General features: G+C 41.7%; 1 protein-coding gene across 4 annotated transcripts; it reads left to right on the forward strand.

Moving 5' to 3' along the window:
* Nucleotides 1-219: 219 nt before the first annotated feature.
* afap1l1a (actin filament associated protein 1-like 1a) lies at nt 220-27,966 on the forward strand. Of its 4 annotated transcripts, XM_083915205.1 has the most exons (20): nt 220-308; nt 4,807-4,847; nt 16,694-16,819; nt 17,360-17,443; nt 17,560-17,639; nt 18,016-18,154; nt 18,312-18,407; nt 18,514-18,728; nt 18,826-19,005; nt 19,161-19,244; nt 19,827-19,902; nt 20,130-20,249; nt 20,331-20,542; nt 20,736-20,881; nt 20,991-21,063; nt 21,607-21,721; nt 23,238-23,405; nt 24,915-25,090; nt 25,178-25,300; nt 26,295-27,964. In XM_083915205.1, exons 2-20 carry the CDS (start codon nt 4,838-4,840, stop codon nt 26,319-26,321), a joined length of 2,250 nt encoding a protein of 749 aa, XP_083771331.1. In that variant the 5' UTR covers nt 220-308; nt 4,807-4,837; the 3' UTR covers nt 26,322-27,964. The 4 variants fall into 4 exon arrangements, with proteins under 4 accessions (XP_083771331.1, XP_083771328.1, XP_083771329.1 ...); XM_083915202.1 differs by lacking the exons at nt 220-308; nt 4,807-4,847 and adding an exon at nt 12,900-13,067 and having other exon boundaries at nt 26,295-27,960; XM_083915203.1 differs by lacking the exons at nt 220-308; nt 4,807-4,847 and adding an exon at nt 12,900-13,067 and having other exon boundaries at nt 18,019-18,154; nt 26,295-27,959.
* The last annotated feature ends 34 nt before the right edge of the window (nt 27,967-28,000 follow it).

Consider the following 28,000-nt stretch of genomic DNA (forward strand, 5'->3'; position numbering starts at 1 on the left):
AGCGAACGTTAGCTAGTTGCATATTTACCGTTATCAGTCTAGCTCTGAGCAAATACGTAGTCGTTTCAGAAGCAGGCGCTAGGACCCAGCAGAGAAACGGCCTGCCTCAAGTTCCCCTCCAGCCCGTTTGTGTGTCGAGTGTATCTGTCAGCGGTTGCTCCACACGCCTACACACACACACACACACACACACACACACACACACACACACACACACACACTCACACACTCTCATGGACCAGCATTACATTTCAACAGCTCTCACATGGACAGCATCACCAGCAGAATGGAAAGAAACGGCACGGAGTGTAAGTTTACTTTCTTCACTTAAAAACACTGTAACAAAAGAGATCAGCTGGTGCGATGCATACTTTGAGTGTTTTGCCTCTTTTGTGCAGTTTGCAAAGGTGGATTTATGATTGTGTTATGTGTTAATTGGTCGTTTTATGCGGCTGTCAAACCGAGTTTTACTGGGGACATGGGATTATTGCTGGTTTCATAAAGTTAGAGTTTTCTAAATGTCTGTCCTAATGGCACTTCATTTTTTCTAATGTTTACTCTTAGAAGCAGGAATTGTCTGAAACACTTCCTTTTCCCTGTAATCCCCCCTCCTGTTGTATACCTAAGAAGGCACAATGGTAGTGCACTTTAAACATATAAACAGTGTTGCTGTGGTCTCCCCCACCCCCAGCTGCTTGGAGAGGCAGAGAACCAAGTGTTCATCTAAAGTTTGATTGTTGTTATAGAAAGTGAACCCCACTCACCCTGAGTCAAGTCAAATATCTGGATGAGATATTTGGAGATTAGGTGGTCATGGTTATCATTGTTTGATATTGGACACTACCAGCAGAGCATTCTTCAGAGAAATCTTTGGAGTGCTCCAGTGCTTTTGTGGTGAAATAGCAAAAAAATACTAAATGTGTTTCCATACCATGTGTGTTTTTTTTCTGGGAGGGGTGCAGTTGCCCCCCTGCCAGTACAACATTTTTCCACATTGTTACTGAAAACAAATACACTTGCCTCCCTTGTGGGCTTCGGGGTAATGTTAGAAGTCACAGCATTAACATGGCAAGGTGTGACCCAACTCAGCATTTCAAACATGCAGTTATGAGTTCAGTTTACAGGCAAGTTTGTTTGATATGTTTATACAACTCTGATGTTGCTGTATCATGTTACTGCTTTGGGGGCTGTAGAGACTTTAGTGCTTTTCATAGACTTATTTGCCGGTCACCAGGCAGGTAAGCATGTGAGAGTGATTATAAAATCCAACTTAATGGACATTTTCACTCAACTGACTAGAGGTGAAAGGAAATTGCACACATGGTACTTTCTTTTAGTTCCAGCAGATTTTAAAAGCCTCTTTGCCGTCAAGTAAAACATTTACTTTTTTTAGTCACATATATCACTTCTGCCTTTCCTATACATGATTTACTAATTTGCCATCCTTCTACACCTTGTCAGTTTGGTGTGTACACAAAGTATCCAAAGAAGAAAGCATCTTTAGGTCTTGTCCAGGTTGGGACAAATCCTTGCCTGTTACTCCCATCTCTCTCTCTGTACACACACATAAAAACAGGAATTTTGCTTGACTGACTAGCTATATGAGCTTTGTGTTTGTTTAAGCACCACAGGAGAAAACACACGGTGACGGCTGGTGATCCCTGGGGAGCACCCTACTGTTTACATCCTCTAAATGGCTGCTGCTAAATCACTTCTCCTTGATTTGTCTTAAATAAAGCAACAGGCAATGATATTCTATCATTAATTGTTTAGTCTACAAATGTCAGAAAATAAGGACAGATGTCGTTCACAAACTGAAGCCTTCCAATCATTTATTTTGTCTGAACAACAGACAGAAACATAATAAGTAGTGTCGCACGTGAAGCTGCATTAATTGATTTTAGGACATTAGAAGCAAGCTGTAAACATTTTAGACATATAAGACATATGGACGGAGTCGCTGTGACATCACCCATAGGTTTTTGAAGAGCCAAAGTGAAGCTCAATATGGGTCGTCACTTTGGCTGTGCCTAATGCCGCCTGCTTCCAATAATCAAAAAATGGGCAAAGAAGTAGAGCTTGAATGAAGATAAGGGGGCCTAATGAAGTCTACAGTGTCCTGTGATGGCACCCACCTGTCACTAAAACAGCCAAGCCCTTAATTATGCATAACTTTAAGCCCAAATTTAATTTAAATGGGTGACTTGTAAAAAAAATCACCACCGTATGAGTTGTCAATCATGAATAGTTAAAAACTGTACCAGGCTATAAACGTGTTAACTTCTGCTGTAAAGATGGCATTTTAACCTGGGGGTCTGTTGGGATTGACCTGCTTTTGGCCATTAGAGGAACAGCAGTTTTTTGGCACTTCTGCATTTCCTTCATTTTTCATCACCGGAGGCTGCCCCTTGATTAGACATCAGACATGTTATCACCTGTTCTTCGGCTATGGCAACTTGTTGGCAGACAATTGCCTCGTCACACACACGGCATACAAGTAACAACATTCATTTTGATTTGTGTTTGTGTCCTCCTGATAAATGTGAGTAGTATTATTTAGCAGCAAAACGCTCCACTATGTTGACTAGCTAGTTGCTAATGTTGACTGTTAGCAGTTTCTCGCTGAAGGCTTAAAATAACTTTATTTTCTGCTGCTGCTGCTGCTGCTGCTGGAAATTAGGTTGAGTGAACCAAAAGCAAGGTTTCTATCCATAAAACTAAAAAAGATGAGCTAAAAGATGCAAAAAATCTCCCTAAAGCTGAAAAGAACTGTAAAATTGAGTGATAAAAATTGTTAATTTATGAATCATGCCCATCACATTTGTGAAGCTTTGACTTGATTTGTTAATTGTCTCAAAGATTATTGTGTTCCTTTTCTGACTGTCATAGCTTGCTGTGTGGAGGTAAGTAAGTTCAGATATCAAACTTGGTAAGATTAATGAGAGGCAGGTATGAGCTTGAATGATGAGAGCTTCTTAATATGAGGCCAATAAGTCAGCTGGAGAAGCAGTGTAATAAAGGTTTGTTTTCACGGTTGCCTCAGTGTGCTCTGCAAGAAGCAGAGCACCAGGTGGGTGTGAGAGGGAGAGGCTGTCCCCACAGAGATGCATTGCAGTGATGGGATTGTCTGTGATTTAGCCCAGCAGATATGATGAATTGTGGCTATTGTCAGGATGTTTGGGAGCATATGGAAGAACTTGTGTGGATAAAACAGTGATCTGCTAAGAACTCCACAAAGATTCATAAATGTAACAAACTGCTCATGTAAGCACATGTCTGTTGCATGTGCATAAAATCCCTACTCCATCCATGTCTTTCCTCTAGTGAGATAGTCGCCTCCACATTCCACTGAGAAATCTATGAAAAGAGAACCTGTGTGTTTGTGTGAATATGCTTGTGGGGAATCTGTTTTTTTCTCCTCACATTTGTCCTTCACATACAAAAGCAATCAGTGGTTTTGAGTAACAATTTTGCATTTTCATTATAGAAATCTAAGTTTTCAGGCTTATGAAGAATGAGGTTGAGGGCAAAAAAGGATTTGAATTGTTGAAAGTTGAATGAAAACATGGTTTCCGTGGGTACAGGGTTAGCAGGGCAAAAAAGCACAATTAAAATGCAGTCTGCTGTCGTCATCTCGCCAGTGGTCAGTGACCTCACTGTGTGTGCATTTAATTATGCTCTGGTACTTATTGTGTATGCTGTAATAGGCATTTTCACAGCAAAAGCGGAGTTTGTGGAAGTAATTTTACTTTTATAGAAGTTTATAGAAGTTTATCAAAGGACAATTCAATTATTTTAAAACCTTGGTGTCATAGTTATAGTTTTAGCTAATGTAACTAAAATGTGATGCTGTCATAGTCCAGATTTAAGATGGAAATACTCAAGACTTTCACCTGGGTACCGGCATTCATGCCCAACAACAATTTTTTTCTAATCCTAACCAAGTTGTTTTGATGTCTAACCCCAACTGTCCCCTTTTGTTGCTTAAACTTTACTGTTGCAGTACCCTTCCAGTCACTGTTTCACTGTGTTAAATAGAATGTCATGTTTGGTAAGCTATCATACAAAGCAGCTTTCCAGTGTCTCAAGGGGCCCAGGAAACGGTAGCCTTCACAAAAAATTTAGTTTGTTTCAACACTACCCTTATTATATAGTGTTTGGGCAATACCTTTCAATGTTCACCTTTATTTAAACAACCAAATCACATATTTTGATTTGATTTTTAAATGTATGTCTGTGTGGATTTCTTGGCCTCACTCTACTCTGTTGTAAAGCTCTGGTCTATTCTCTGCAGTGCTTCCTAAATCCTATGTTATTCTAACCAATTAAAACACCAGCTATAATAATGAGTAGCAATCTCCCTTCCGTATATGTTTTTAATTATATAGGCTATGTAAGGTTCATAAGTTCCCCAATGTTGTTTGATCTATCAGATTTTATCAAGAGATTTTAGACATAAAATGAGGATGCAGACATACTGACGCTCATACATTAAGCACATTATATTACATACAGTATGATATAGTCTATGTGCCCCGTCATGCATGAACTGTAAATCATGGATGATTGTGGACCAGCCCTAAGAGAAGTGGAATTCCCCTCTTTAACCCTTGTGAGATGAGAAGATCATTATGCTTCATATGTCTGAGATATGTGCAGGGTATTTCTGGGTATGTGCACATTGTGTATAGGCAATGGCCATTGTGTGCACAGCTGTTTATATAGGGGTTTCCATGGTGATATGCTGCACAACATTACAGCGAGCAGCTCTGACACTTCGAAATATGGTGTTTTCTTCTGTTGCAGAGGGTGAAACGTGACTCTGCCTGGGGTGTGCATGCATACAGGTACAAGCAATATATTCACAGTGAAATTTCAGATGTATTGGAGAGACAGAATATAGGCTACAGTTTTACTACCAAACTTTCCTTACCTTTTACTTGACAACAGTCATGATTTAGCACTGATATATGATGTTAATAAATGTTAATGTACCTGTGTAGAATTGTAATTTTTTGATACATCCAGGTTCGCCGTTTCACCAGTACAATGTATGCGTAAATATAGCACTGACAAAATGTGAGTCTCGTATACACTGGGACAAGGATAAACAGAATTCCTGGATAACAATCTACAGTGTGCCATAATTGATCCTTTAAAAACATTAGTATCAGTATGTGTGAACAAGGAGATTTTGTAAAAGTCTGTTGTTTGATAATTTGATAGTGTACAATGCACATTACAAATTCAGCATTTGTGAAAAAGTATGTGATATGATATCTTTGTAACAATTACCTTACAGGAACTAGGTCTATCCTTTGCGCTTTTGTTTCAGCCCTTGTCAGTGAAACTAAAAGAAGTGCATGTAGTGTTTTATGGGACTGTTGTTTAAAAGGAAAAGCTCTTGGCCCCTCTGAAGAGGTAGAGGTGGTAAATTGTCACTCTCATCACTCAAGTTTACAAAGTTTTCACTGTGAGAGAAACACAAATTCAGTTCAGAACATCCACAAAATGAGCTAATGCTCTAAATGATGGCTAGAGTTAGACAACAGCAAAGTGTGTCCTGGTGAACAACTGAAGACAGCGCTTTGCTGCGGTCAAAATCCCATTAACACGAAAAAAAAATCCAAAATGGAGACAAAGCCTCTCTTTTTTCCCTGTGTGTGTGTGTGTGTGTGTGTGTGTGTGTGTGTGTGTGTGTGTGTGTGTGTGTGTGTGTGTGTGTGTGTGTGTGTGTGTGTGTGTGTGTGTGTGTGTGTGTGTGTGTGTGTGTGTGTGTGTGTGTGTGTGTGTGTGTGTGTGTGTGTGTGTGTGTGTGTGTGTGTGTGTGTGTGTGTGTGTGTGTGTGTGTGTGTGTGTGTGTGTGTCCTTTGTATATTACCCATGTCTGTGCAACATCAGTTAAGCAGTGCTTCCACTTGCAGAATAGCATCTTTCTCAGTGTGTGAATACTTTTCTGTGAGGGAGACATAGCATTGTGGTGATCTCATAGGACTCAGGGCAGATAGGGGATCTGAATAATGCTGACTGCACTGTAGAGCCTTTGTCTGGCAGCAGGCTGAGTCAAGCCCTCTGTGCCATCTCAGACCTGAATAATTCAGAGAGCAGAAGATAAAAAATGAGAAAGAGGGGAAGGTTGAGCAGATGGACATCCCCTACATCATGGTCAGTTCTGTGACCTTTGACCTGAGTCCATATTGAGAAATACCCTGATGTAACTGTTAACACCTGGCCAGTACTACTATTCCATTACTTCTACCCATCTGTCTGCTTTCTATACCTGTTTTTTTCTGTTCAGGATCACGGGGGAGCCCATCCCATAATGCATAAGACGGGGAAATCCCCCTCAGAGTTTGCCTGTCTATCATATATATATATATATATATATATATATATACTGTGTATATATACACAGTATATATATACAGCCATACTTTTCCAGAAACCATGGCTACTGCCAAAGTGTTTAATGCTCCTGCTTCCCTGAAGCCACTGGTGTAGAAACATTTTGCAAATAACAGTAAAGTGTGTGGGCTCCAACGGGACTTCATGGTGCATCTCAGAGAAACTTAAATTGTTGTTGTAAAGTACCATTCTGCAATTTAGAAGTGACTTGGAGACGGACTGGCACTGTCGAGGTTTCTTTGAGCAATGCGACAAACCCCCAACTGCTGCTAGCATTGAGTCAAAAATGTACAGTATATCTCTGGTTTTGTGAGAACATAAGTCATGACTGACAGTAATTGACTCGCGATTGGGCGGGCAGGTGACTTTGATCCGGAGCTCCACGGTCCGATCACTAATGTGCAGACTCTGGCTCCAAAAATTGGTTGGAGGCAATTGTATACACTTTTGTGCAATGGGAGGAAGAGGCGATGTTTTGTCCATCTTTATATACAATCTGTCACAGTGCTAAACAAGCACATTTGACGATACAATAGCTTTGACACTATAAGAGGGAAGTAAAGGACTACAAGGAGAGGAGGGGGGAATTTGACATTTAGGCCCCACTGTTTTCTTTTTTGGTAAGGGTGGGGACAATGTTGGCCATTACTAAACTGATGACATGTAATCCAATTCCAGCTTATTAAAACAATGGAAAATGCACAGTGAATAAACGTAGATGATGTTAGATGGGAAGACGAGCAGCATTGCTTTACTAACCTGACCTGTAACTGGGGCCCTTGATTCTCTTGCTGTGATAGCAGCTCCCCGCTATCACCACTGCTTCCCAGATTACTCAACTGCAGTGAAGCCATGGGTAGCTGTGGGTGTATAGTGTGTGTGTGTTTGTCTGAACATCAAAAGCTTCTGTGCTCCATTGCTGCCCTTGAAAAGCCAGTTAATGCTTAAACAGGTGAGTGGGAGTGCACAAACCCATAATTCTCCCATTCCATCACCAAGGAAACATCCCAGCCGCTTAAGCGGACCAATGACTTTGAGTAGATATCATTCTCTGTGACAAGCTCGTTAGAGTGGCCTAATTACAAGGAGTAAGGATGTACTTTTAAGATAGAAATTAATTATAGGCAGTGACTGCAGGATACATACACACCCATTTAAACGACGTCTACAAATATTTGCAAAGATAGTGGGTAATTATTTTTTAACCTAAACCTTGCTCTACTTAAGAGAGATTAACTAGGATGGAAGGATGAGAAGTAATTGTGCTGTGGATTGCATGCTCCAAATGGTTTAGGTTTGGCCTTATTTAAGATTATGAAATGGTGTTTTCAATAAGCAATCAGCTTAATGTCAGTCTGTAAGTCAACATACTAGCCAGATAGTTCTGAAGTAAAAAACTAGGACAGAATACTACCTCGTGTGTCAACACAGAAACTCAAAACATCTATTTCCAACTCTTGTGAATTTATTGTATTTGTGCGCGTACACTTGTGAGTATCTCGCGGTGTGGGATGGGATTCTTGCTGTATTTTATGATAACCTGAAGCACCTACAATAAAAACAGTGGGGACAACATGTTTTTTCCCCTCTCCCCTCAATTTGTATACCTTTACGACTCCTTTAAACCAAATAAGTTTTTCCACATGCTCTCCTCACCTGCTGCTTAACTTCAGCTTGCTTGAGCATTGAGCATTTGGTATGTATGTGTGTTTATTGTTGTATGTTTTTCTAAAATGTCCATCCACATAATGAATGTACATGTCAAAGCCATGAGAAACGAATTCTGACTCTCAGTGGGACTCGCTGCAGCAGCTAAAAAAAGGTTTCGCAATAATGGCACATTCAGACGCTCCATTATGTTGTCTTCCACTTGAAATACAGTTGTAGAAGCAGCAGGCAGGTTGAATTATATCTAGCCTAGGATCTAGATGGTGCATTGAGAATGGGGTCACCGGAGACGGTACAGTAAAAGTGGGAGTGGGTCAGCTGACAGGAAGAGGAAACAGAAGGCCGGAGGTGATAAGTGATGTCATCAGAAGAGGGAGGAAGTCTATCTCTATAGGGGGCATATGGGGCATCCCCATGCAGTTGGTCAACCCGTTAACTGATGTAGTACAGGAAATGTGTTCTGTTGACAGCATGCAGAATAAAATCAAAATAAGTCTCTTAAGGGTCTTCAGTACTTATCCGAGCCTAAATAATCTTTGCTTTGATAACGGCAAGCTTGATGTATATTTGACATGCTACCTGCCATGTGGGTTTCTGTCATGGTGTCTGGGTATCTGCTGCATGTGATGATCATTTTCCAACAGACTTCCATTCATTTGTTAGTCCCGGAAATCTCATATAATTTATAAATTTATAAAACAAAAAAAGCAACATGAATGTCAGCTTTGTGTATAATGCCAGTCATGATAAGTACAATTAAACACACATAATAAACTGAATTTTGTGGCAGTGGGAACTGACATATTATTATCTTATCTCTTGGCAAACTTACTAGCAAATGGTTACTTATTTAAGTCGCAGCTGCTAAATGTCCTGTTCTGTTCATCTATCAGTTGTTAGGTGCTGCAACAGGACATTTTGGCTGAAAATGGCTAAGGCGGCAGTAGCTCTGTCCGTAGGTACTTGGCTTAGGAGCGGTAGGTACAGTGGTCAAATCCCACATACGCACCAAAACCAAGCACCACTCACCGACCGGGCAAACTTCCTCATTTTACAGCTAAACAGTACACTAAAACATGTTTTTGAAAACACTCGTTTCTGATAAATATGCAATACAGTAAGAGACTCTTGATTCGTATTTCATCATGGCTGCCTCAGTTCACGTTTCATGAGCAGTCATTGACACTACTTCAGAGACTCTTCTGCTTCAATTGGTAATTTTAGGTCGGTCGCGGTGGAATGTAGCAGATGCTATTAAGCGCATTCAGTAGCTTGATACAGAGCTAAATTACTTTTTTTTATATTAACAGAGATTTTAGCTCTGTTTCCTGCCCAGGGACTACAGATGAAAATTATCTTATAGCTAACTCTAGTGCTGCTAAGCAGCTGTGCGTTATCCCTGTCAAATAAACTAATACAATCAGCCCAAAGTAATAACTAATGGATCCACTGTTAAGCTTTAAGAAATTGGAATTAAGGGCGCACTCACACTGTCCATCCGTACCCAAACAGGTTTCACGGGTAAAGTCTAGTTTGTTTGACCAGTGTGAGTGCAACCGTACCGCGCCTAGTTGCGGCACGCTTCCCGGCCACAGACCATTCGGGAGAGGTGGGCTCTTTTGCAGATGTACGAGCACAAGCGTGTGCACGTGTACGAGCATGAGGCCTACGGCGGTTCTGACGTCATTTTATGTGCGCCTGTTAGGACAAAGAAAAAAGAAGGATGGACTATGTGTCTGACGTGTTACGGCGTGATGATGTATAAGCAGGCAAGAAGCATTCTTGCGAGGCCCAGGCAGTGTGAGTACAAACGGGCCTGGCCCACAGGGAACAGTACGGACGGACAGTGTGAGTGCGCCCTAAGATTGCATATTTTAATCAGGCTTCTTCAGCCATCTCAAATCCTATCCCAAAAGATGAATATGCTGGTCAAACAAGCAAAAAGCAGTGAGGTCACAGTTGCAGTCTTCACTTATTTCTATCATCTTACCAATAAACCAATACTGTCTCTGTTTAACTATCTTGGGCTCATACAAATTAGTGAATGCCTAGACATGTTTTGTGCTGGGGAGAGGAGAATAGTCAGACCTGGGAAATGCCTGGAATCTGAGGAGTAGAGTGGGAGGAGATTTCATCATGACAGGGCACAGGCTGGTAAGAGACGACATTGTTGGCACAGCTCTTAATGTAATTAAAAAACCTCAAGCACATCTGCTCATCTGGTTTACCTCACCTTTGTTGGTGTGTGATGGCTGATCTATAAAGAGCCAATGGATGTGATAAGTTGGTGGGTTTTTGAACTACAGATGTGACATCCGTTCTTTTTTCATGTGTTGTAAATGTTAGAATTCAGCAATTTCTTTTAACATGCGGTGCAGCTTTGATGACTGAGTTGGATGGTGGTATTTAGATAACCCTCACACGACATGAAGATAACACTCAAACCCTGCTGTCTCTTAACTAAAAAAAAAACCTCTCCTTTGAGTCACCTAACATGAGATAAGATTGTGCTTTTACACAAAAGCAAAATGTTTTTCATTTCCTTTCAAAGTTGCTGGGTCATATTGTTTAGCCGGCCTTAGTGATGAGACAAAGAAAGACTCCACCACAATGTGTCTGGACACCTCAAAGTCTTCAACCTGCAGAGCTCTTTCATGTCAGATCAGGTTGGGAAATGGCTGTATATCCAACATGTCCAAAGACAATAAGGAAGGGGAGACTTCCAAGAAAAAGCCCAGCAGTTTTCATTAGATACTGATCTCTTGTGGAGTCAGAGATGGTACTTTGGTTTGAGTTTCTCACAGCATCTTCGTCTAACAGTGTTGTGGTTATAACTAGGTTTTGTTTTGTTGACTTCATTAGTGGTGCTCACTTTTAAAATGGAAAATGCGTCTATTTTCTAGATTAATAGCCCATCAGGTTTTAGCGGTTACCTGAATACATCAGACGCATGAGAGCTATTGTACCTAGTTGTAATGTCAAGAAAAGTGATATGTTTTTGACAACACTGTGTTCTTTCCTGTCCCTCCTCTGGCATCCACGGTCCTGTGTGAGTTTACAGCTTTGCTGTGGAGGTCAGAGATCACATTTCGTCACAGTGAATAGTGGTTTGTCAGGCCATAACCAATTCCATCAGGCTGTGTCTGTGGCTTTTGTCACAGCTAGAAGGATTTTGGAAAAGTTGGGAAACACTAGTGATGCCTCAGGGAAGCTATCTGGCCTGTTTATCAAATCAGATGGTACAAGGACTTCCTGTCTACACTGTCTACACATTCAACTCAACTCAACTCAACTCAAACTTTATTTACAGAGCACATTTTAAACGACCAATGGTCGACCAGAATGCTGTACAGTTAAGTAAACCGTACAATACAATAAGAATAAAATATTTTAAATAAAATACAGTAGACTGGTTTCATGCTCAGCCTAAATTAAAAGAGAGAGGTGGACCTAAAGTCATTGCAAAAGCACACTGGAAATTTGAAAATATCCAACTAGGCTATCCCACTGTAACTGAAGTTTAAACATGTCTTAAAAATACATTTGAATAAAATCCCTAATGTTTGGGCCTTGTAGGGGTCAACTTAGGCCCTTCACAGGTCACACGTAATATCTCTACCTTTCTTTTTATTAATCTTTACAAAAACAGAAGCATAAAAACAACATGTGGTTTTATGGGGGGGTTATTTGCCAAACAATTTCTTTATTTGGGAGCAGTCATTTCCTTGAGAAGGAATACCATGCCAAAGGTGCTGCTTGGTGTACATTATTACCATTGGACAGAGCCAGGCTACCTTATTCCCCTTACTTCCAGTCTTTGTGCTAAGCTAAGCTAACCCTCTTCCTATTGATCTTACTGGTTCATCTCATCTGACTCGGCAAGAAACTGAATAACCACATTTCCCACAATGTGATCTGTTAACTAAGTAGTTTTCCATAGTTTAGAACAAAACGGGGTCCTAGGATATTGTGCACTAGGCAGCTCTACAGCCAACTGACACTGTTTTCATTCTGCAGCCAATTTTCAATAAAAGCCTTTACTTAAGAGAAGCAGTGTGTTTTGTGTGTGTCTGTGTGTGTTTCCACATTGCTGTCCTTTTGGTTGTGTATTCATCTGTGTGTGCTTGGAGGCTTGTTTGTGCAGCATTAGTACCCTGTTGTGATTGAGAGCAGCGTGTCGCATCGTGTTCAGGCACAGGACTCTGCCTCAAGGCAACAAGTCATCCACGTGTAACTCTGAAAAGTCTCAACTTGCCTGTACCTCCTCTCCACACGACTTGACTCGATCTCCCCTGTATCTTTCACTTATGTTTTCCCATAAATTGAATTTCAAATACAGTGGTTACCACGTGCAGCGTCAGCTTCACTGGGAACATTTTACTGGTATCTTTATCAGAAAGTAAACATGTTAAAAATTATAATGTCAAGTAGCAGTACAATGCCTTACTGTATCTGGTATGTCAATGGGTTCACTGGCATCATCTTGATGGCAGCCTTTATGTGCAACTAGTTAAAGGTTAATAATGTATTGAGAGAAGGAATGTAAAGGAATACAGAATGTGAGTTAGCTATTAGTCGGCATGTGCGTGTTTACACAGCAAGCCTTTCCCAGGTGCTATACGATCCCTAGGATTACAGCGAAGGGGGATTCAATAGGGCTACACACACACACACGCACACACACACACGCACACACACAGTACCACCACAATCTCCCCCACCCCCGATAGAAAAGAAAGGAGGGGAGACAGAGTGGGAGGGAGGTAAAGGGAGATAACAGATCAGAAGGAGGAAGGGAGAGGTAAAAAGGAGTGTGAATTCAGCAGTGGGCAGACTATAGCTCACCTCCACTACAAAGACATCACAAGACGGAGCACACAGGGAGGCTTTGACTCAGGAGTATCTCCTGTAGTATCTGCTTCTGTATGAATGACCTGGTTTGTCTCCTTCTCAACCTTGGAAAATGGTGGGACTCTCATCCACTGCTGTCGAGGGTGAGTGTTGAAGGGAGGTCTTGGTAGCTTTTGTCAGGATGTTAACACAGCAGGTATCTAAAGCTAAAGAATGATTTGTAAAGATACTGAACAATGAGAAAAAAAACAGGCTGTATGGATGTTGTAAACATGAGATGGAATGCAGGACATCAGTTGATGTTTACTTTGTGCCAGCTTGCTAAAATACCAAGAAATGCAGTTATGTTGAATTGTTGAGAAAGAAGCGGTCCCAACTCAGTAGTGAAACATTGTAATTTTTGGAGCCACTAAAGAGTCTTTGTGGGATGCAAATTCTCGTGTGATTAGCTGGAATGTGTCTTCGCAACAATATTGTGAAACAGAGTTGCTGCAGAATGACTGAATTTTGTCACTTTTCGACATACTTTGAGGTTAGCTGTTTGTGTGTGAGAGTGTGCAATGTGTGGCAAGATAAGTCAGCTCAGCATAAAGAAAAGCCCTTGGCATGAACAGGAGGGAGTAAAATAAAAAAAGCTGTGCACCCACCTGAGGTCACATTATTTTTCATATCAGGGTTTGTTGGACATGTTAGCACAGGTGCTCAACTTGCTGACATTGCCTGCCCCCCTCCCTCCCTCAAACAAATTGTACAGAAGCTCTGCTAAAGCAAGCCTTTTTCTTTTTTTTAAAGGTCTGGGTCTGCACTGTTAAACAAACTCTCTCTCTATGATTCAATTTACATGCACACTCACACAAACACACTTTGCAGAGTCTTGCACTATTAACAAGGTGAGGAATGTGTTTAGTGTTTAACAGCAATTGTCAGACAAGTGTGAGGAGGTAAATGTTTGAGCTTTGAATAGCTCTACACATTCCTGCATGGTGCACCCGCTGCACCCATCTTTTGTGCTGTTTCATGATGTTTTCTCTCATGGATTCAAAAGTAATCACTATGTAGACAGGGATAGTTCTGAAGTTTTGAATTGGGGTTGTATGAGCACTTCTGTGTTCAGTGTATTGCCTATAGATGGTCGTCTGCACTCCCCCAGTTTGGAGAAGCAGTCAGGAGTACAGACATAATTAATTGTGTGCTATATTTATAATACTTTCACAGCTTTGTCTTGCATTGAACAACCCTGTTAAAATTTACATTGGGGGATTTTAAACTGTTCTGTGCTCTCTATACTCTCTTCAAAGCCACCAGACTCCATTGACATAAAAAGTTATTTAACTTGCAGAACATAGGAGTTGCTTGTCTACCGCTGCCTTGATTGGTCAGTTTGTTTGTTTTATTGTGCAACCTTAGTGTTTAAAGGTTAGGAAATAGCAAAACTAACAAACAAACTAACTGATCAAGGCAGCGGTAGACCAGCAACTCCCATGCCCTGCTAGGTAAAATCATTGCTTTTCTCAAGGGAGTCTGGTGGCTTTCATGAGAACATACTGTAGAACGGCTTTCGGTCCCAATGCGTAAACTTAAACAGCGCTGTCTGAATGCAAGGTAACTGATATTGATTTGATTGAATACATTTAGCTGAACAGCAATACTGTGCCTGCTTCTTCAAACCATGGGGGTGCAAACGGCCATCTACCGTACACTGACGATGCATAAGTACCTCACACAACTCCACTTTAAAAAATCCGGACTTTCCCTTTAATTATATGGTTTGTCTTTATTTTAGGGGAAAATATTCTAATTTCACCCTGATGTGACTTCAATCAAACCACATCCAACCTGTTTTCATGTTGCATTATTATCTTATGCAAGCGTGTGTGTAGTTTCCCTCAGGTGCAGGGCTCACAATCTTTTTTTTTACCTTTAAGGACATCAAAGACGCACATCACACTCTCCACAAACACAGCGGAGATTGGAAGGATCATGTGCTGTTTAAGATGTGTGAGAAGAGCTTATGTGAGTAGTGTGGTGTTGATTATAAAAGCAAGGCTGAGGATTTAAGGGTGGTCTTATGCGCCTCTCATGCCAAATACTACGTAGTAATTCCTCTTTGCTCATTTTGGCACGAGCAGAATAACGCTGTAATCGTCAAATTAGATAATAAGCTTTCTAGAGCGCTGGTTCGAGTCAAATAGTGAAATAGTTTTATGAGCGCTTTGACCTACTTCACTCTAACTCCTTGAAAGCAACGCCTTCATTTATCATTTATATTTTATTTTAATGCTGACTGGTGTTAATTTCAGTTTCTCTCTGCCTGTGAATGAGTCATGCCGTGGATAAAGTTTTGTCTTCCACTAGGTTAGGGGAAGCCCAGCGTTTCACTAGAGCCAGAATCTAAACAGCTGGAACCTCTGGCAGAGAGACAACACTCATCAGGCCAAAACATCCCACTTTCATGAGCTCCCACCCCCACATCCTTATTACCCTTGGGTGAATCTTAATCTTAATGAGGAGACATTCCAGGTCCCTGCACAAATTCATTCCTCATGCCCACTTCTCCAAGCGCAGGCATGCTTTTATTACAATAGAAGGAAACCACACTCATAAAGAAGTGGTTGAACAGACACAGGCAAACACACCTACTGTAGCTCTTGTTGCTCTTGACTGTGGCCTTGGCAGGGCATTGTGAAGCCCAAAGGAAGACCCACCTCAGGAAAGTATGTGTGTCTTTAAGGAGTGGGAGCAATCTGAAATGTAGAACTCACATAATTTACAAACACCACATACATCTTTCAGATCATCAAGAGTTTGTACCTGTCAGTTGTGACTACAAAAAAGATTGCTATGTCAGAGTTACAAATCTACCTGAGTCCTAAACTCGTTAATATGCTCTGCAGTGTGGCACCTCCACACAACAGGCTGGCACCTCCACACAACAGGCTGGCTTGTTGACAGGTGCACAGAAGTTCACTTTTGACACGCTCCATAAAATACACATCCATCATGCTAGCGTTCCTGTGTCTTACTTTTTTTTTGTGTGCATGCCTGTTTAGTGTTTGTTTACTTGTTGCCTTATGACTGCCCACCAGACAAAAGATTTTTCTGGCTCAGCAGCTGTCCTGTGGCTGAACCTAGCAACATGCACGCTTCAGCGCCTCTCATGCTGCTGGAGCATGAGGTGGGGCTAAAGATCAGGACTCTGCTTGTTGGTACATTGTGCCTGCATTGAGCTCTGTCAAGTGGAACTTTTTGTCAGAATTGCAACAACTTTACAGTCTTTGCAGCATATTTTATTTACCGTCTTAGCATTGAAAGAGACAGTTGGTTGAAATGTGGGTTTGGGCTGATCACTTTGTGAACCAGCAATAGAAACTGCAGAAACACAACACTGGTTTTCTTTTCTCCTTGTGTAGACATTTTCTGTTCTTTTTCTGTGTATGCGATGTTATTTTTGGTAGCTTCGTTTCCAGTTTTCTTCTGGATAATGAGCAATTAGTGTTTCCTGTCACTCCAGCCTTTTTTCATTGTTTAGTCTGGCTAGTGACAGAGAGAGGAGGAGAGCAGGGATACTGTGTGATGAGGTGGCAGATTGATATTGACAAACTGTGAAGCAAAGTGACAGAAAATGAAAGAGAGACAGTGAAAGCAAAGCAGAAAGACGCTCTTTGACATCCATCCCTCTGGTTTGTTTAGACGGGACAGTCTGACCTTTGCCCTCTCTACTGATACTGAACCCATGCCGCCCTGACCTTTTGCTCCCCCCTCTGTATAGCGATGGAGGTGTTGGTGAGTGAGCTGGGTGTCCTGCTGAAGATGCTGGACCAGGAGAACCTCAGCTCCTCCACACAGGAGAAGAAGACCTCTGTGTGGAATCTCCTGCAGCAGATACAGCCATCAGGTTAGTGAGAGGAGGAAAGACTCATAAAGTGAATTCTGTCTTCTTTGTGTTTATTCTCTTGTTTTCTCTGTGTTTAAAATCTGAGAAGGGTTTTGTATATAACAAAAATGCACAATGCACTTGATATTTTAAAGGACCCATATTGCAATGTTTTTTTTTATTATAAAGCAGATAGAGGTTCTATATAAATACTGTGAAAGTATCAAAATGCTCAATCCACATAGAAATACACACACAGCCTGTATTCAGAAACTGTGTCTTTAAACGAGCCGTCCAGACTTATGTATAGTTGTGATGTTACAACTATATGATATATAGGTAAAAGTACCATAACAGGGCTGTTTACAGCCCAGCTGCAATGACAGAAGATCTGGAAACTCTGACCAATCAGAGCCGACTGGGCTTTTTCCGAAAAAAAAGAATGTTTTAAATGTTTTAGATTAAAACATGTTCTAGCAAATACACAAAAAAAACAAGTATAAACATGAAAATGAGAATAATAAGTTCCATTTAAAGGGTTAATATGTCTCTTGCCTCCAGTTTCAGGAACAGACTACATCTACATGAACTCAGCAGTTTACAGAAATGGCACCAGCTTTGTAGAGTCCCTCTTTGAGACATTTGGTGAGTTCCTTCATAGTTGTGTAAAATGTTCACCTATCTATTTAAATAAGCTGCTTCTATCATGCTCTCTTTATACAAGTTTACAGAGTTTAAATGTCTGTTGTCTTATTTTATAGACTGCGAGCTCGGAGACCTAAAGGATGTTACGGATGATGTGAAAGAAGACAAGAACACACAAAGTGACACTTTGAAACAGGCAAGTGTCCAATATGCTGCATATGTTGCTGTGTGTATGTTGTTTGCCGGCCATCTTTTCAGCACTCACCATCCAAATCCAACTTTGCAGAGAACTATTACACCTCTAAATGACTTGTGGAGAGAAAAGCAAAAGAAAAACAGGGATTGTATTCCATGTTGTGGGGGTTTCCCATGCGCACATTCTCATCAGTGTGCAAGCTGTTGGAAGAGTTCAGATTTAGAGACCCACCCAGAGCCCATGTGCCTAATTTATGGATATCATTTTGAGGGTTTAACTCTGTATCTCTTTGATGATCTAGTTATAGGGCTGTGAAAAAGAAATCTGTCATGGTTAAGAGGGAATTTTGAGAGTTATGTTTGTGTGTTTCCTTCAGCAGAGCTGTGCAGACTCGCCAGCCCCACACTCAGCTGACTCTCCTCCCCCTCTGCCCACAACGCCTCCGCCTGAGGAGTATTACGAAGAGGCAGTGCCCCTCAGTCCGGGCAAGTTGCCAGAATACATCATCACACGAGGTCAGCATCTTCCCGCCTCTTCTGAACTCAGTACCCCTAGTGTCATGTTACTGTAAAAACCTCTTACTGTAGTCAGTAATTACAAAGTACAAGTTGCATTAAGCACACGGTGAGATTTAAGGAGTCATTAGGGATGTTTTTTTCCTTCCATTTCCAGTCAGGCCTAGTCCTCCTACCTCTATAGAGGATGGGTATGAAGATGCTGAAAACAACTACCCCACTACGTGCATAACCACACACCGCAAAAACTCATGTGAGTTGAGAACAAAGCTACTCAAAAAATTAATGGGAGTAAAGGATAAATAAGTATTTTTTTACAGCAAATAAAACATCTATTTTTTGTGTTGTTGTTTTCTCAGACAACGACTCTGATGCTCTGAGCAGTTCCTACGAATCCTACGATGAGGACGAGGAAGAGAGGAGCCCTGGCGTCCGGCTCACTCATCAGTGGCCGTCAGATGAGAGCTCCATGCCTCCTGCCAGGGACTGTCGCATCTGTGCCTTCCTGCTGCGCAAGAAACGTTTCGGCCAGTGGGCGAAACAGCTCACTGTCATACGGGAGAACAGACTCCAGGTGAGAAGTTGTACATTCAATTAAATCTCCAGGAAAGCATGCAGTCATGCACTCAGGACACATACATAACTTCTTTTCTTCAATTTCCTATCTACAGTGCTATAAGAGTTCCAAAGACACGTGTCCCTATGTGGACCTGCTGCTGCCCCAATGCACTGTCGTGTATGCACCCAAAGACAGCAAGAGAAAGCACCATGAGCTCCGGTTCACCTTACCCAATGGAGATGCACTGGTGCTGGCAGTACAAAGCAAGGAGCAGGCCCACAGATGGCTTAGGGTGAGCTACACTTTGAAATGATGTTTGCTCGCAGGAATACAGACTTGCAACACAGCCATCAGTCTCTGAATCACTGGATGTGGCCTTGACTATGTGCAAAAACAATCCCCAAAAGGAAGCATTCAGTCGAGACTGATGTGTAAAATGTCCCCCAGGTTGTCAGAGAGGTGAGCGGTCATAGCGCAGGGCCTGAGGAATCCGCGTCTCCCCTCATTCCAAGAAAAACTGAACTCGACAAGGTAAGTGCAGGAGAGATGATGTTTGTGTCAGCACGTCCCTGTCATTTTTATCTTTAAGACATGATTTAGCTTTACAGCCAAGGTGAGGAAAAGTTTGTGGGAAGCAGCAATTGTGTTGTCACCATCAATTTTCTTAAAAAATTGTTTGGCCTGACACAGTACGCAGTGATGCCTGTATTTGGCTTGCAGAACAAAGAGGAGATATGTAGCATAATTGGGTGTTAAGGCAACAATGATAGGTTTGGTGGTGAGTCAGTGTTGGAACAGGCGCATCCTCTTTAAAGCTTACCAACCTGTCAGAACATAGACTGCAGAAGGCCCTATTATGGATTAAAGCATGGGATGAAGAGAGAGGAGTCGCCATACTGTAGAGTTGGTATTAAAAACAGAAAGAGGATCAGACTCATTGTGTTAAGTGAGAGAATGAAAGAATCCAGAGGCAGGTACATGTGAGCTTGTTTATGAATTGTATGTTTAGTTATTTAGCTCTTAATTAACATCTTGAATCTGGCCGGCTGACAAGTCCTCTGTAGGACTTTGCCGCCGAAAGTCTAAACCTGTGTTTGTGTGCTTTTTCCTCAGAGGCTATGCGCAGAGAGGAACACATCAGACTCAGACAGCGTAGGTGTGTCAACTGGAGAGAACTGCAGAGAGAATGGTGAGATAGAGACACGCGCAGCCTCAAATCAGTACAACAGCTGCTTGACAAAACATGTTAACTTGCTAGCTTTTTAAAAGTGCCTCTGCCTCATGGTCTGAACACTGGTGTAGTGACATGTATTAACCCACTTTTTCTTTTACATACCTGAAATGGATTATAGTTTCAACATGCCAAACATAAATCTGCACAAAACGCAACCGTTAATCCCTAAATTCTTGATGTAGGCAAGGTGAAACGGGGAGCTTTCGCTGCGGGCCGTAAAATCACACGTATCATCAGTTTTTCTAAGAAGAAGCCCCCTCGGCTCGGAGATCCCCGGACGTCCTGCAGCGACCCTCGTCAAGGTAAGGCCGCACTTAACTGTCCCTCTTCTATGTCTTCGAGTTTGCAGATGCATAATTTTTCTGTCCCTCCTTTCTGTGCAGGCTACCTGTCGTTGCTGGTGAATCAGGTGTGGCGGGAACAGTGGTGCTGTGTGCACAGAGGCTGCCTGCACTTTTACCATGACAAAGGAGACCCTCGGACTTCCCTACCTTCTCTCCCTCTCCACGGCTGTGAGGTGTTCCCAGGGCTGGGACCCAAACATCCCTTTGCTTTCCGAATCCTACGAAACAGCACAGAGGTGGCTGCTCTTGAGGTAAAATACAAAGCAACTTATTTTAAGGCAGCACTAATCAATATTTTCATCTTAACAATAGGTCAAATAAGTTTGTGTAATTTAAAGGGGTCGCTCCTAGTGGCGAACACAGCGCTCCAGAGTCTTATAGTATGCAACTTAAATGTTTGAGTCACTTCAACATTCAAAGCTGGTTTGTTATGACTCTTTTTAGGCTAGCAGCTCTGAGGAACTCGGAAGGTGGCTTGGTGTCCTCTTGGCAGAGACAGGCTCTGCGACAGATCCGGAGTCACTGCATTACGACTACGTTGACGTGGAAACCATTGCTAACATCCGCGATGCTGCGCGGCATTCCTTCCTGTGAGTGAGACAGAGATGGGGGGGACGAGGTCAAAGCAAGGCCACTGACCAGTGCAGTGACGATTGAACTTCACACAGATTTTATTTCTTTTTTTTTCTCCGATGCTAGGTGGGTCACATCCTCCAGCCATACCTCCACAGACTCCAGAACATATGATGAGGTCCCCAGTGAGGACATGCAGGTGCTGAGACTCTCACACACATATCTTCCAAGTTCAGTTAAACCTTTTGTGTAATGTGTTACTTTGATTTGGTAAGATTAGAAACTGCGTGTCTGTGTGTGTGTGCAGCTGTTAGACCGTCCCTGTCTGAATATGACACTCCATATCAGTCACTGGACAGACAGACAGTGCTCTGTTATATGTCTATCAATGACAGCTTTTTGTAAACCAGTAAAGCAGTGTGTGGGCACAGGAGGGGGGAAAAAGACCAAAAAAAGGAAAAAGCAATCAAACTGGTGACAGGAAGGCAAGAGGTCATGGCAGTTTTACAGCCTGTAAACTCCTTTCTTAACCCCACTGACACGCACTTAAACATGTGCCTCTCACCACCTCCCGCCACAAACATACACACCTCAGTGGACTCAAACCAATAAATCTGAAGATTAGTTTATTGGCTTAGGCTAATATACTAACTTTGTCGTCTTTTTCCCTATGTCCTCATCCATCTGTGTGCATCCTCCCCACATCTGTCATTTCCCCCCACACCCTCTCTACTCCACCCAGTCAGGGGAGAACCGCAGGCAGCAGTCTGGGAATCCAGGAAAGCGGCGCTCAAGTTTCTCCAGCAGCGACTCCGACAGAACCAAACCTTTAGTCTCCCTCAAACGAACAGGCTCAAGTAAGTGTCTAGCTGGGTGTTTTTTTTTCCAAAGAGACATTGCATTACCTCCAGTGATGCTCAGCCTATTCTCATTAACTATAATTGCTGGCTTGAATGTAGTCTTGATGTAGTAGAAGCTCACTGAGGAGTATATAGGGTTTACCATGTTCTGTGGTTATCTCATAATATTAGGACTATCTTCACAGATCTTTTAAATGGAATTCCATTGCGAGACAACAGCCTTTGCTCAGTTGATGTCATTCACATACATGGAAACAGGAAATAAAGTGGCACACAATGTTCTATAGACCTTTTTGAAAGTTGTAAACATATCACTTATTTCCTGTTGTGGTGTATGTGAATGACATCAGCTGACAGGAAGTTTACAAGGGCCAAGGCTGTTGCCTAGCATGGAATTCCATTAAAAAGGTCTATATCGGAATAGAAGAATTGATCCGTAGCGTATCCAGCAGGACCAAATATTTTGAGAAGCTTCCCCTCTGTATCGTATCATCTTTACACCCCTCACTGCTTTCCACCTGTCTCTCTCAATATAAAATAAATAAAAGAAGGGTAGCAGCCTGCAGACCATCAAGGGAAACAAGAATAATACAGATGGCACCTCGTAAGATAGTTGCGTATCATGCAGGAGTTAGATTGCAAAGCTCTATGTTTGCTGTAGCTTACACAATTCATACAGTCATTTCAGTTGTGTACCAATTTGCAGACAGTCATAAAATTTGAGCTTTTATCTGGCTCAATATTCCCCATCCTCCCTCCTCTCAATCATCCTCTCACTTTCTGTCCATAATCTCTTCCCTCCTCACTTGCCTCTCCCATTTGCTCCTCTGTGTCAGTTGGCCCCTGCCATACAAACAAAGGAGATAAGCGTCCTGAGTTTAGAAACGTGATATTTGCATGGTTGGCCGTCTCAGTGCTCAGTGCTGTTTCACAGGCCTTAACTGGGATGTTCTGACACATGAAAGAGCCGACTCTCTCCATGGCTGAGAGCTTCAGGATGTAACCTGAGATTTATTGGACACTCACATTAGATCCGCTGTCTTGCCTCCTGACCTCTACCTCTCTCTCTCTCTCTCTCTCTGTGTGTGTGTGTGTGTGTGTGTGTGTGTGTGTGTGTGTGTGTGTGTGTGTGTGTGTGTGTGTGTGTGTGTGTGTGTGTGTGTGTGTGTGTGTGTGTGTGTGTGTGTGTGTGTGTGTGTGTGTGTGTGTGTGTGTGTGTGTGTGTGTGTGTGTGTGTGTGTGTGTGTGTGTGTGTGTGTGTGTGTGTGTGTGTTGTATTCATGCATCGCATCTTTGTTTCCCCCAAAAGCTCCTTCTTTAAATTATGAAAAAATGTCAAATTCACGTGCTACGCTTTTATGCGAGTTGTAGGAATCGCGTCATACTCCTCATGTGGGGAGCGTGACATTAATAATGACAGGCAGAAAGATCGCTTTGAGATGTGTTGTCTCCTTCCCATAACCCCTGCGCATTTGGCCCTTCACCTTTGCTCTCTTCTGACACCTCCACCCAGATGCCAACCAGTATGGAAGGTATGGGAAAACGCGAGCTGAAGAGGATGCCAAGCGCTACCTGAAAGAGAAAGAGGAGCTGGAAAGAGAGAAGGATGGGATCCGAAATGCACTTGTGACGCTCAGAAAAGAGAAGAGAGAGCGGAAGGAAGAGTTAAAGACGGCCTCTGGTAAGGAAACACAAAGCAAAACACACAGCAGACACTGCCCAAATTCTCAGTCATTACCAAGTTCAGCTCCAATGCAACTCTGCAGCTCTTTAGTATCCAAACTTGTTACTGTAGTCTCGAAATGAATACATGCATCTACTGTATGTACCTTGATTACTGCTGATTATCTTGGTTGGAGAGACAAATGAAGGGGGCACCACGTCTTCCAAAACAAAAGTGTCAGTGTGTAAGTCTTGTTTTGCGTATACATCTGCACAGAGGGACTTGCCGTGTACATCAAGTACACATTCTCTGTCCCTGCTTTGTATCCAACCCTGCACTCTGACCTCCATTATTAGAGGGCCGTGGAAGAAGACAATTTCCCTTCAGGGATAAATAAAACATTTAATTGCTTTCATTACTAAACAAAAATGATATGAAAATTCCAGCAGAATCCCCCTGCCACTGTTCAAATATTATCTACTATATTATAGCGTCATTTTACCATTTCTGGGCAATTTAAACAATGTACCACTATGATTATGACTAGGTGGTATGATTATTTCCGGTCAAGACAGACGTCCGTCCTCCACAGAGCTGGGTCTGTCTGACGTTCCTGCCTGTTCCTGCCGTTGCCACCGTACTCTACGGGGGAATTGTTGGGTCTATGTAAATCATAAATAAATCATAGGTCTTTAGCTAGTTTGTAAAGTGTCCTGAGATGACTTTTGTTATCATTTGGCAATATAAATAAAATTGAATTGAATTATAAACGCATCATAGGTTGTGTATTAGAATCTTAATGTGAGAAGTATAGCTGTAGTAAAGTAAAAGTAGTTGCTGTGTGCAGTGAAATGGAGCACATGTGTAAAGCAGAAGTCAAGTATAAGTACACCAAAACTGTACTTGCAGTAAGTGCCGTACCAGAGTAGGGATGGGAATCGAGAACCGGTTCCAGTTGGAAACCGGAAACAAATTGGTACCGGAATCGTATGCCTCCGAGCTTCTCAATTCCTTTTATCAATGCCGACATGTGGGTCTGACAATTTTGCATTGCAAAACAATGACGTCAAGCTGATGCGTCTACGCTGCTGGAAAGTTGCATGGCACAGTTGAAGCACCGGTCCATAGCGGTGCACTATAATTATATTCGTGCCACAAAGGGAGCCTTAGCAGATTTATTACTTGAAAAACCTGTAAACTTAAATAAAAAAAGAAAGCTGTACAAATATTCTCTCATTTTATTGCAACGTTCAGACTCATAATAAAACAGTTGCATTGATGCTAAAAAGCTGTGTAGGCCTATTTTTTCACACAGGCAATTGATCAGGAATCAATAAGGGAATTGATACAGAATCAGACCGATAAGCAGAAGCGATAATGGGACTGGTATCATTACAATTGTATCCATTCCCATCCCAATAGTTCAAATGTGCTCCATTTTGAAAGACTTAACACTGCTTTAAAGAACATCAAAATCCACCTTTCAAGTCTCATTGTGTCTGGTGTTGCTGTATTTCTGTGGCGTAGAGAGGAGGCAGTCCTCCCTGAACAAGCGCGTGTCCCAACTGGAGGAGGCCTGTCGCGCTAAAGAAGCGGAGAGGGTGGACCTGGAGCTCCGGCTGGCTCAGGTCCAAGAAAACCTCAAGAAGAGCCTGGCCGGTGGAGCGTTGGGTGCACCTGCTGAGGCTAAACCCTCACTCAAGGTATATTCACACAAACACGCTTACATTCACACCTGCCAGCATGCACATCTTTTTAATTTATGTCAGTACTTTTTTCTTTTTGTGCAGGCCTCCAGCAAAAAGACACAGAATATCTATTGTGAGACTTTACCAGTAAACTGTGCCGCAGAGATGCGTCGGAGACCTCCGTCTGTTTATGCTTCTACAGGAACTGTCATGCAGAAGGCAAAGGTAACAGTAACTCTCAGTTCAGTCATTTTTCCTCAGGCTGTCATTATGGACAGATTTTTCTCTCAGGCTTTACAGGGGGTTGATAGGATCACAGCAGAATCAAATCGTCATCTAATGGCTTTTCACAGTTGACAGAAATAGAGAGACAGTCTGCGCGTGTTCACACAGTCACTTCGGACATGAAGTGCCTGTTATGTGTGGGTGTGCTTTGAGTGATTATGATCAAATGGGATTCTTTCACTACACATGATGATGATGATGATGATGATGATGATGATGATGATGATGATGATGATGATGATGATGATGATGATGATGATGATGATGATGTTACTTTGCTCTTAGCTACTTATGCTTTTTACAGTATTTCTACCTAAATGATACCACCCGGTCTGGGCAATTTAGCGAATGAGAACAGTTTGCATGCAATGTTTTTCTTGGACCTTTGATTACATTGTCAAGAAGAATTATCTTCCGTAGTTAGTAGCATTGTGTTTCAAATTTTGATAAAATGAGAATTGTGTGTTTGAGATGAAGCTGCAAAAAAAAGTTTATTGATGTTGTGTAATTGACTAATTCGACTTTGCATTGCCATACAGCCATTCAACCTCAATTATTTAGACTTTTTAGGCATTTCTGTTTTGTTTTGTCTAGAAAATAATTCATTAAAAAACTTTAAAGAAGAATGCTTACAAAGATGAATAGTCTAACATATTGCTCTACTCCTAAAATATCTTTGTAAAGCCATTTCTTTAAGGATTTTAAAATGAAGATATTTTTAAGATACGTTGTTTTGCTTGTTTGCATGCATGTTGCTTTGTTACAGTACAGTAACATAACTGAAATTGTTTAATTCATTGCTATTTATATTTTTGCATAGCTTATTTCTTATCATGTGTGCATTTCACCTGCAGTAATTTGAAATCCATTCCTTGGAATAATGACCTTTTTTCGCATTGTTAAAAAATCCCCTACATGTTTTCTACCTTTACAGGAATGGGAGTCAAAGAAAGCAACCTAAGAGGAGTATCACAGAGAGGACTGAAGAAAGATTGAACTGAGGTCAGGATCTGACTATTGTGACACTCAGACCTACTAAGGATGACTTTCCATCACATCCCAAAGCACAGACTTCAGAGGAAATAAACTGTAATGAAAGACATCAGCCACTAGGTGGAGGTACATCTCACTGAATATTTTCCCTTGTGTCTCCCTAAAAGGACTTCTCCAAATGTGAGGAATCCAGGGCTGTTTGTTGTCTGTACCAAACTATTTAGATTAGTGTCTTTGGTGACACAGATTCTAATGTAGAAACAGGAAAGAGTTTATGAAAGAAAGACACAAGAAAGGTGTATTGAAAAGCACAGGTGGTGCACAGCGTTGGAATGGAAAGGCAACACAGGATGGTGTTCTCCTTCATTGTTGCATACGGTGAAATGTTTTAATATTAAGGTGCCGTGTGAGAGATGTGATGTGTTTGGAAAATAAGAGGATGGAGGCAGTTTAAGCCACAATGTGCCTTTTTATGTAATATATTGTTTTTATACGACTGTAAAGAGTGAGCCACGACTACTGTTTTGTATGTTTTCTACTTTTATAATGTCATCATCATCACAAGACATGTACCTGTGAGAGGTTTGCAGTTTTGTGCCACGGAGGGCTGAGTGAGTTATAATTTTCTGGACTGCCTCTCCTCTCAGGTTGAAGCTGTGCCAAAACCAACTCCTGGTTGACCCTCTTTGGCACACAATAAAAGAACAGTGAAATACTCCTGCTGGTAAACGGTGTATTAGGGCCATTGTAGGTAAAAAAAAAAATTAATAATAATGATTAAATTACCCGTTAGGGATGCTGAACATTTTTTTTCAAATTAACCCCTCGTAATTTGTTTATTTTTACCTACGATGGCCACAAAACCCTATTTGGACAGGATTAGTTATACGTGGGAAAGTGGTGTAAAACATTTTTAACCTCAGGACCTCTGTAATATAAATGGCCTATTCGTACAGGATTACTAAATCTCTGTATTCTACCAGGAGTGGGAGGGGTTACTAGATTTACACACTGCAGTCACCTCCCTGTTGCCATGTGCGTGCTACGTAGCTTCCTGATATCACTAAACTAACTATACACGAAACTTAAGGAAGAAATCGATATCACACAAACGTGTTAAGAGTGCTTCTTTAAGCCCCTCCATACAGAGGGTCGTATTCAGACGGGACTAGTTTTCCTGAGGTATTTTTTTCAGACCGTTTTACACAAGGTAAAAATTGCCGTCATTTTTACTGACAATCTTTGGAATAATTACTGACATGGCGCATTTGGATGGGACTGAAACCCATGGTAAAAATAATCTCCCCCGCATTAAACTTATCCCGTCCGAGCAGGGTTTAATACACTGTTGAATGCTTGAGATAATTGAGTGACTAACAAAGTGGTGTTATTCCGTGAAACAAACTTTTTTTCTGAGGGAGAAAATCTCCACTATATGTTTAACTCAACAACTTTTCTTCTGAACCTGTGGTTGACCTTTGCACTTTACTGTTCTCCTACCTGGATAAGGGAATAATAAATGTGTTTTCTTATTCTCAAAGGTGATCTTTAATCATTTGTTACAATACAGACCCACAAAGCATCCTCAGTTACTGAATGAAAACAAAAAAACACATCGACATCAATCTTAACGAACGCAATCCAATG

Source organism: Echiichthys vipera (genome assembly GCF_963691815.1).
Source record: "Echiichthys vipera genome assembly, chromosome: 6".
In the NCBI taxonomy this organism is placed as follows: Eukaryota; Metazoa; Chordata; class Actinopteri; order Perciformes; family Trachinidae; genus Echiichthys; species Echiichthys vipera.

Coding starts and splice junctions, on each gene's coding strand:
- afap1l1a (XM_083915202.1), top strand. CDS start 13,037: ATGGTGGGACTCTCATCCACTGCTGTCGAGG. Junction 19,006..19,160: donor AGGCCCACAGATGGCTTAGG/GTGAGCTACACT, acceptor AATGTCCCCCAG/GTTGTCAGAGAGGTGAGCGG. Junction 21,722..23,237: donor CCTCAAACGAACAGGCTCAA/GTAAGTGTCTAG, acceptor ACCTCCACCCAG/ATGCCAACCAGTATGGAAGG.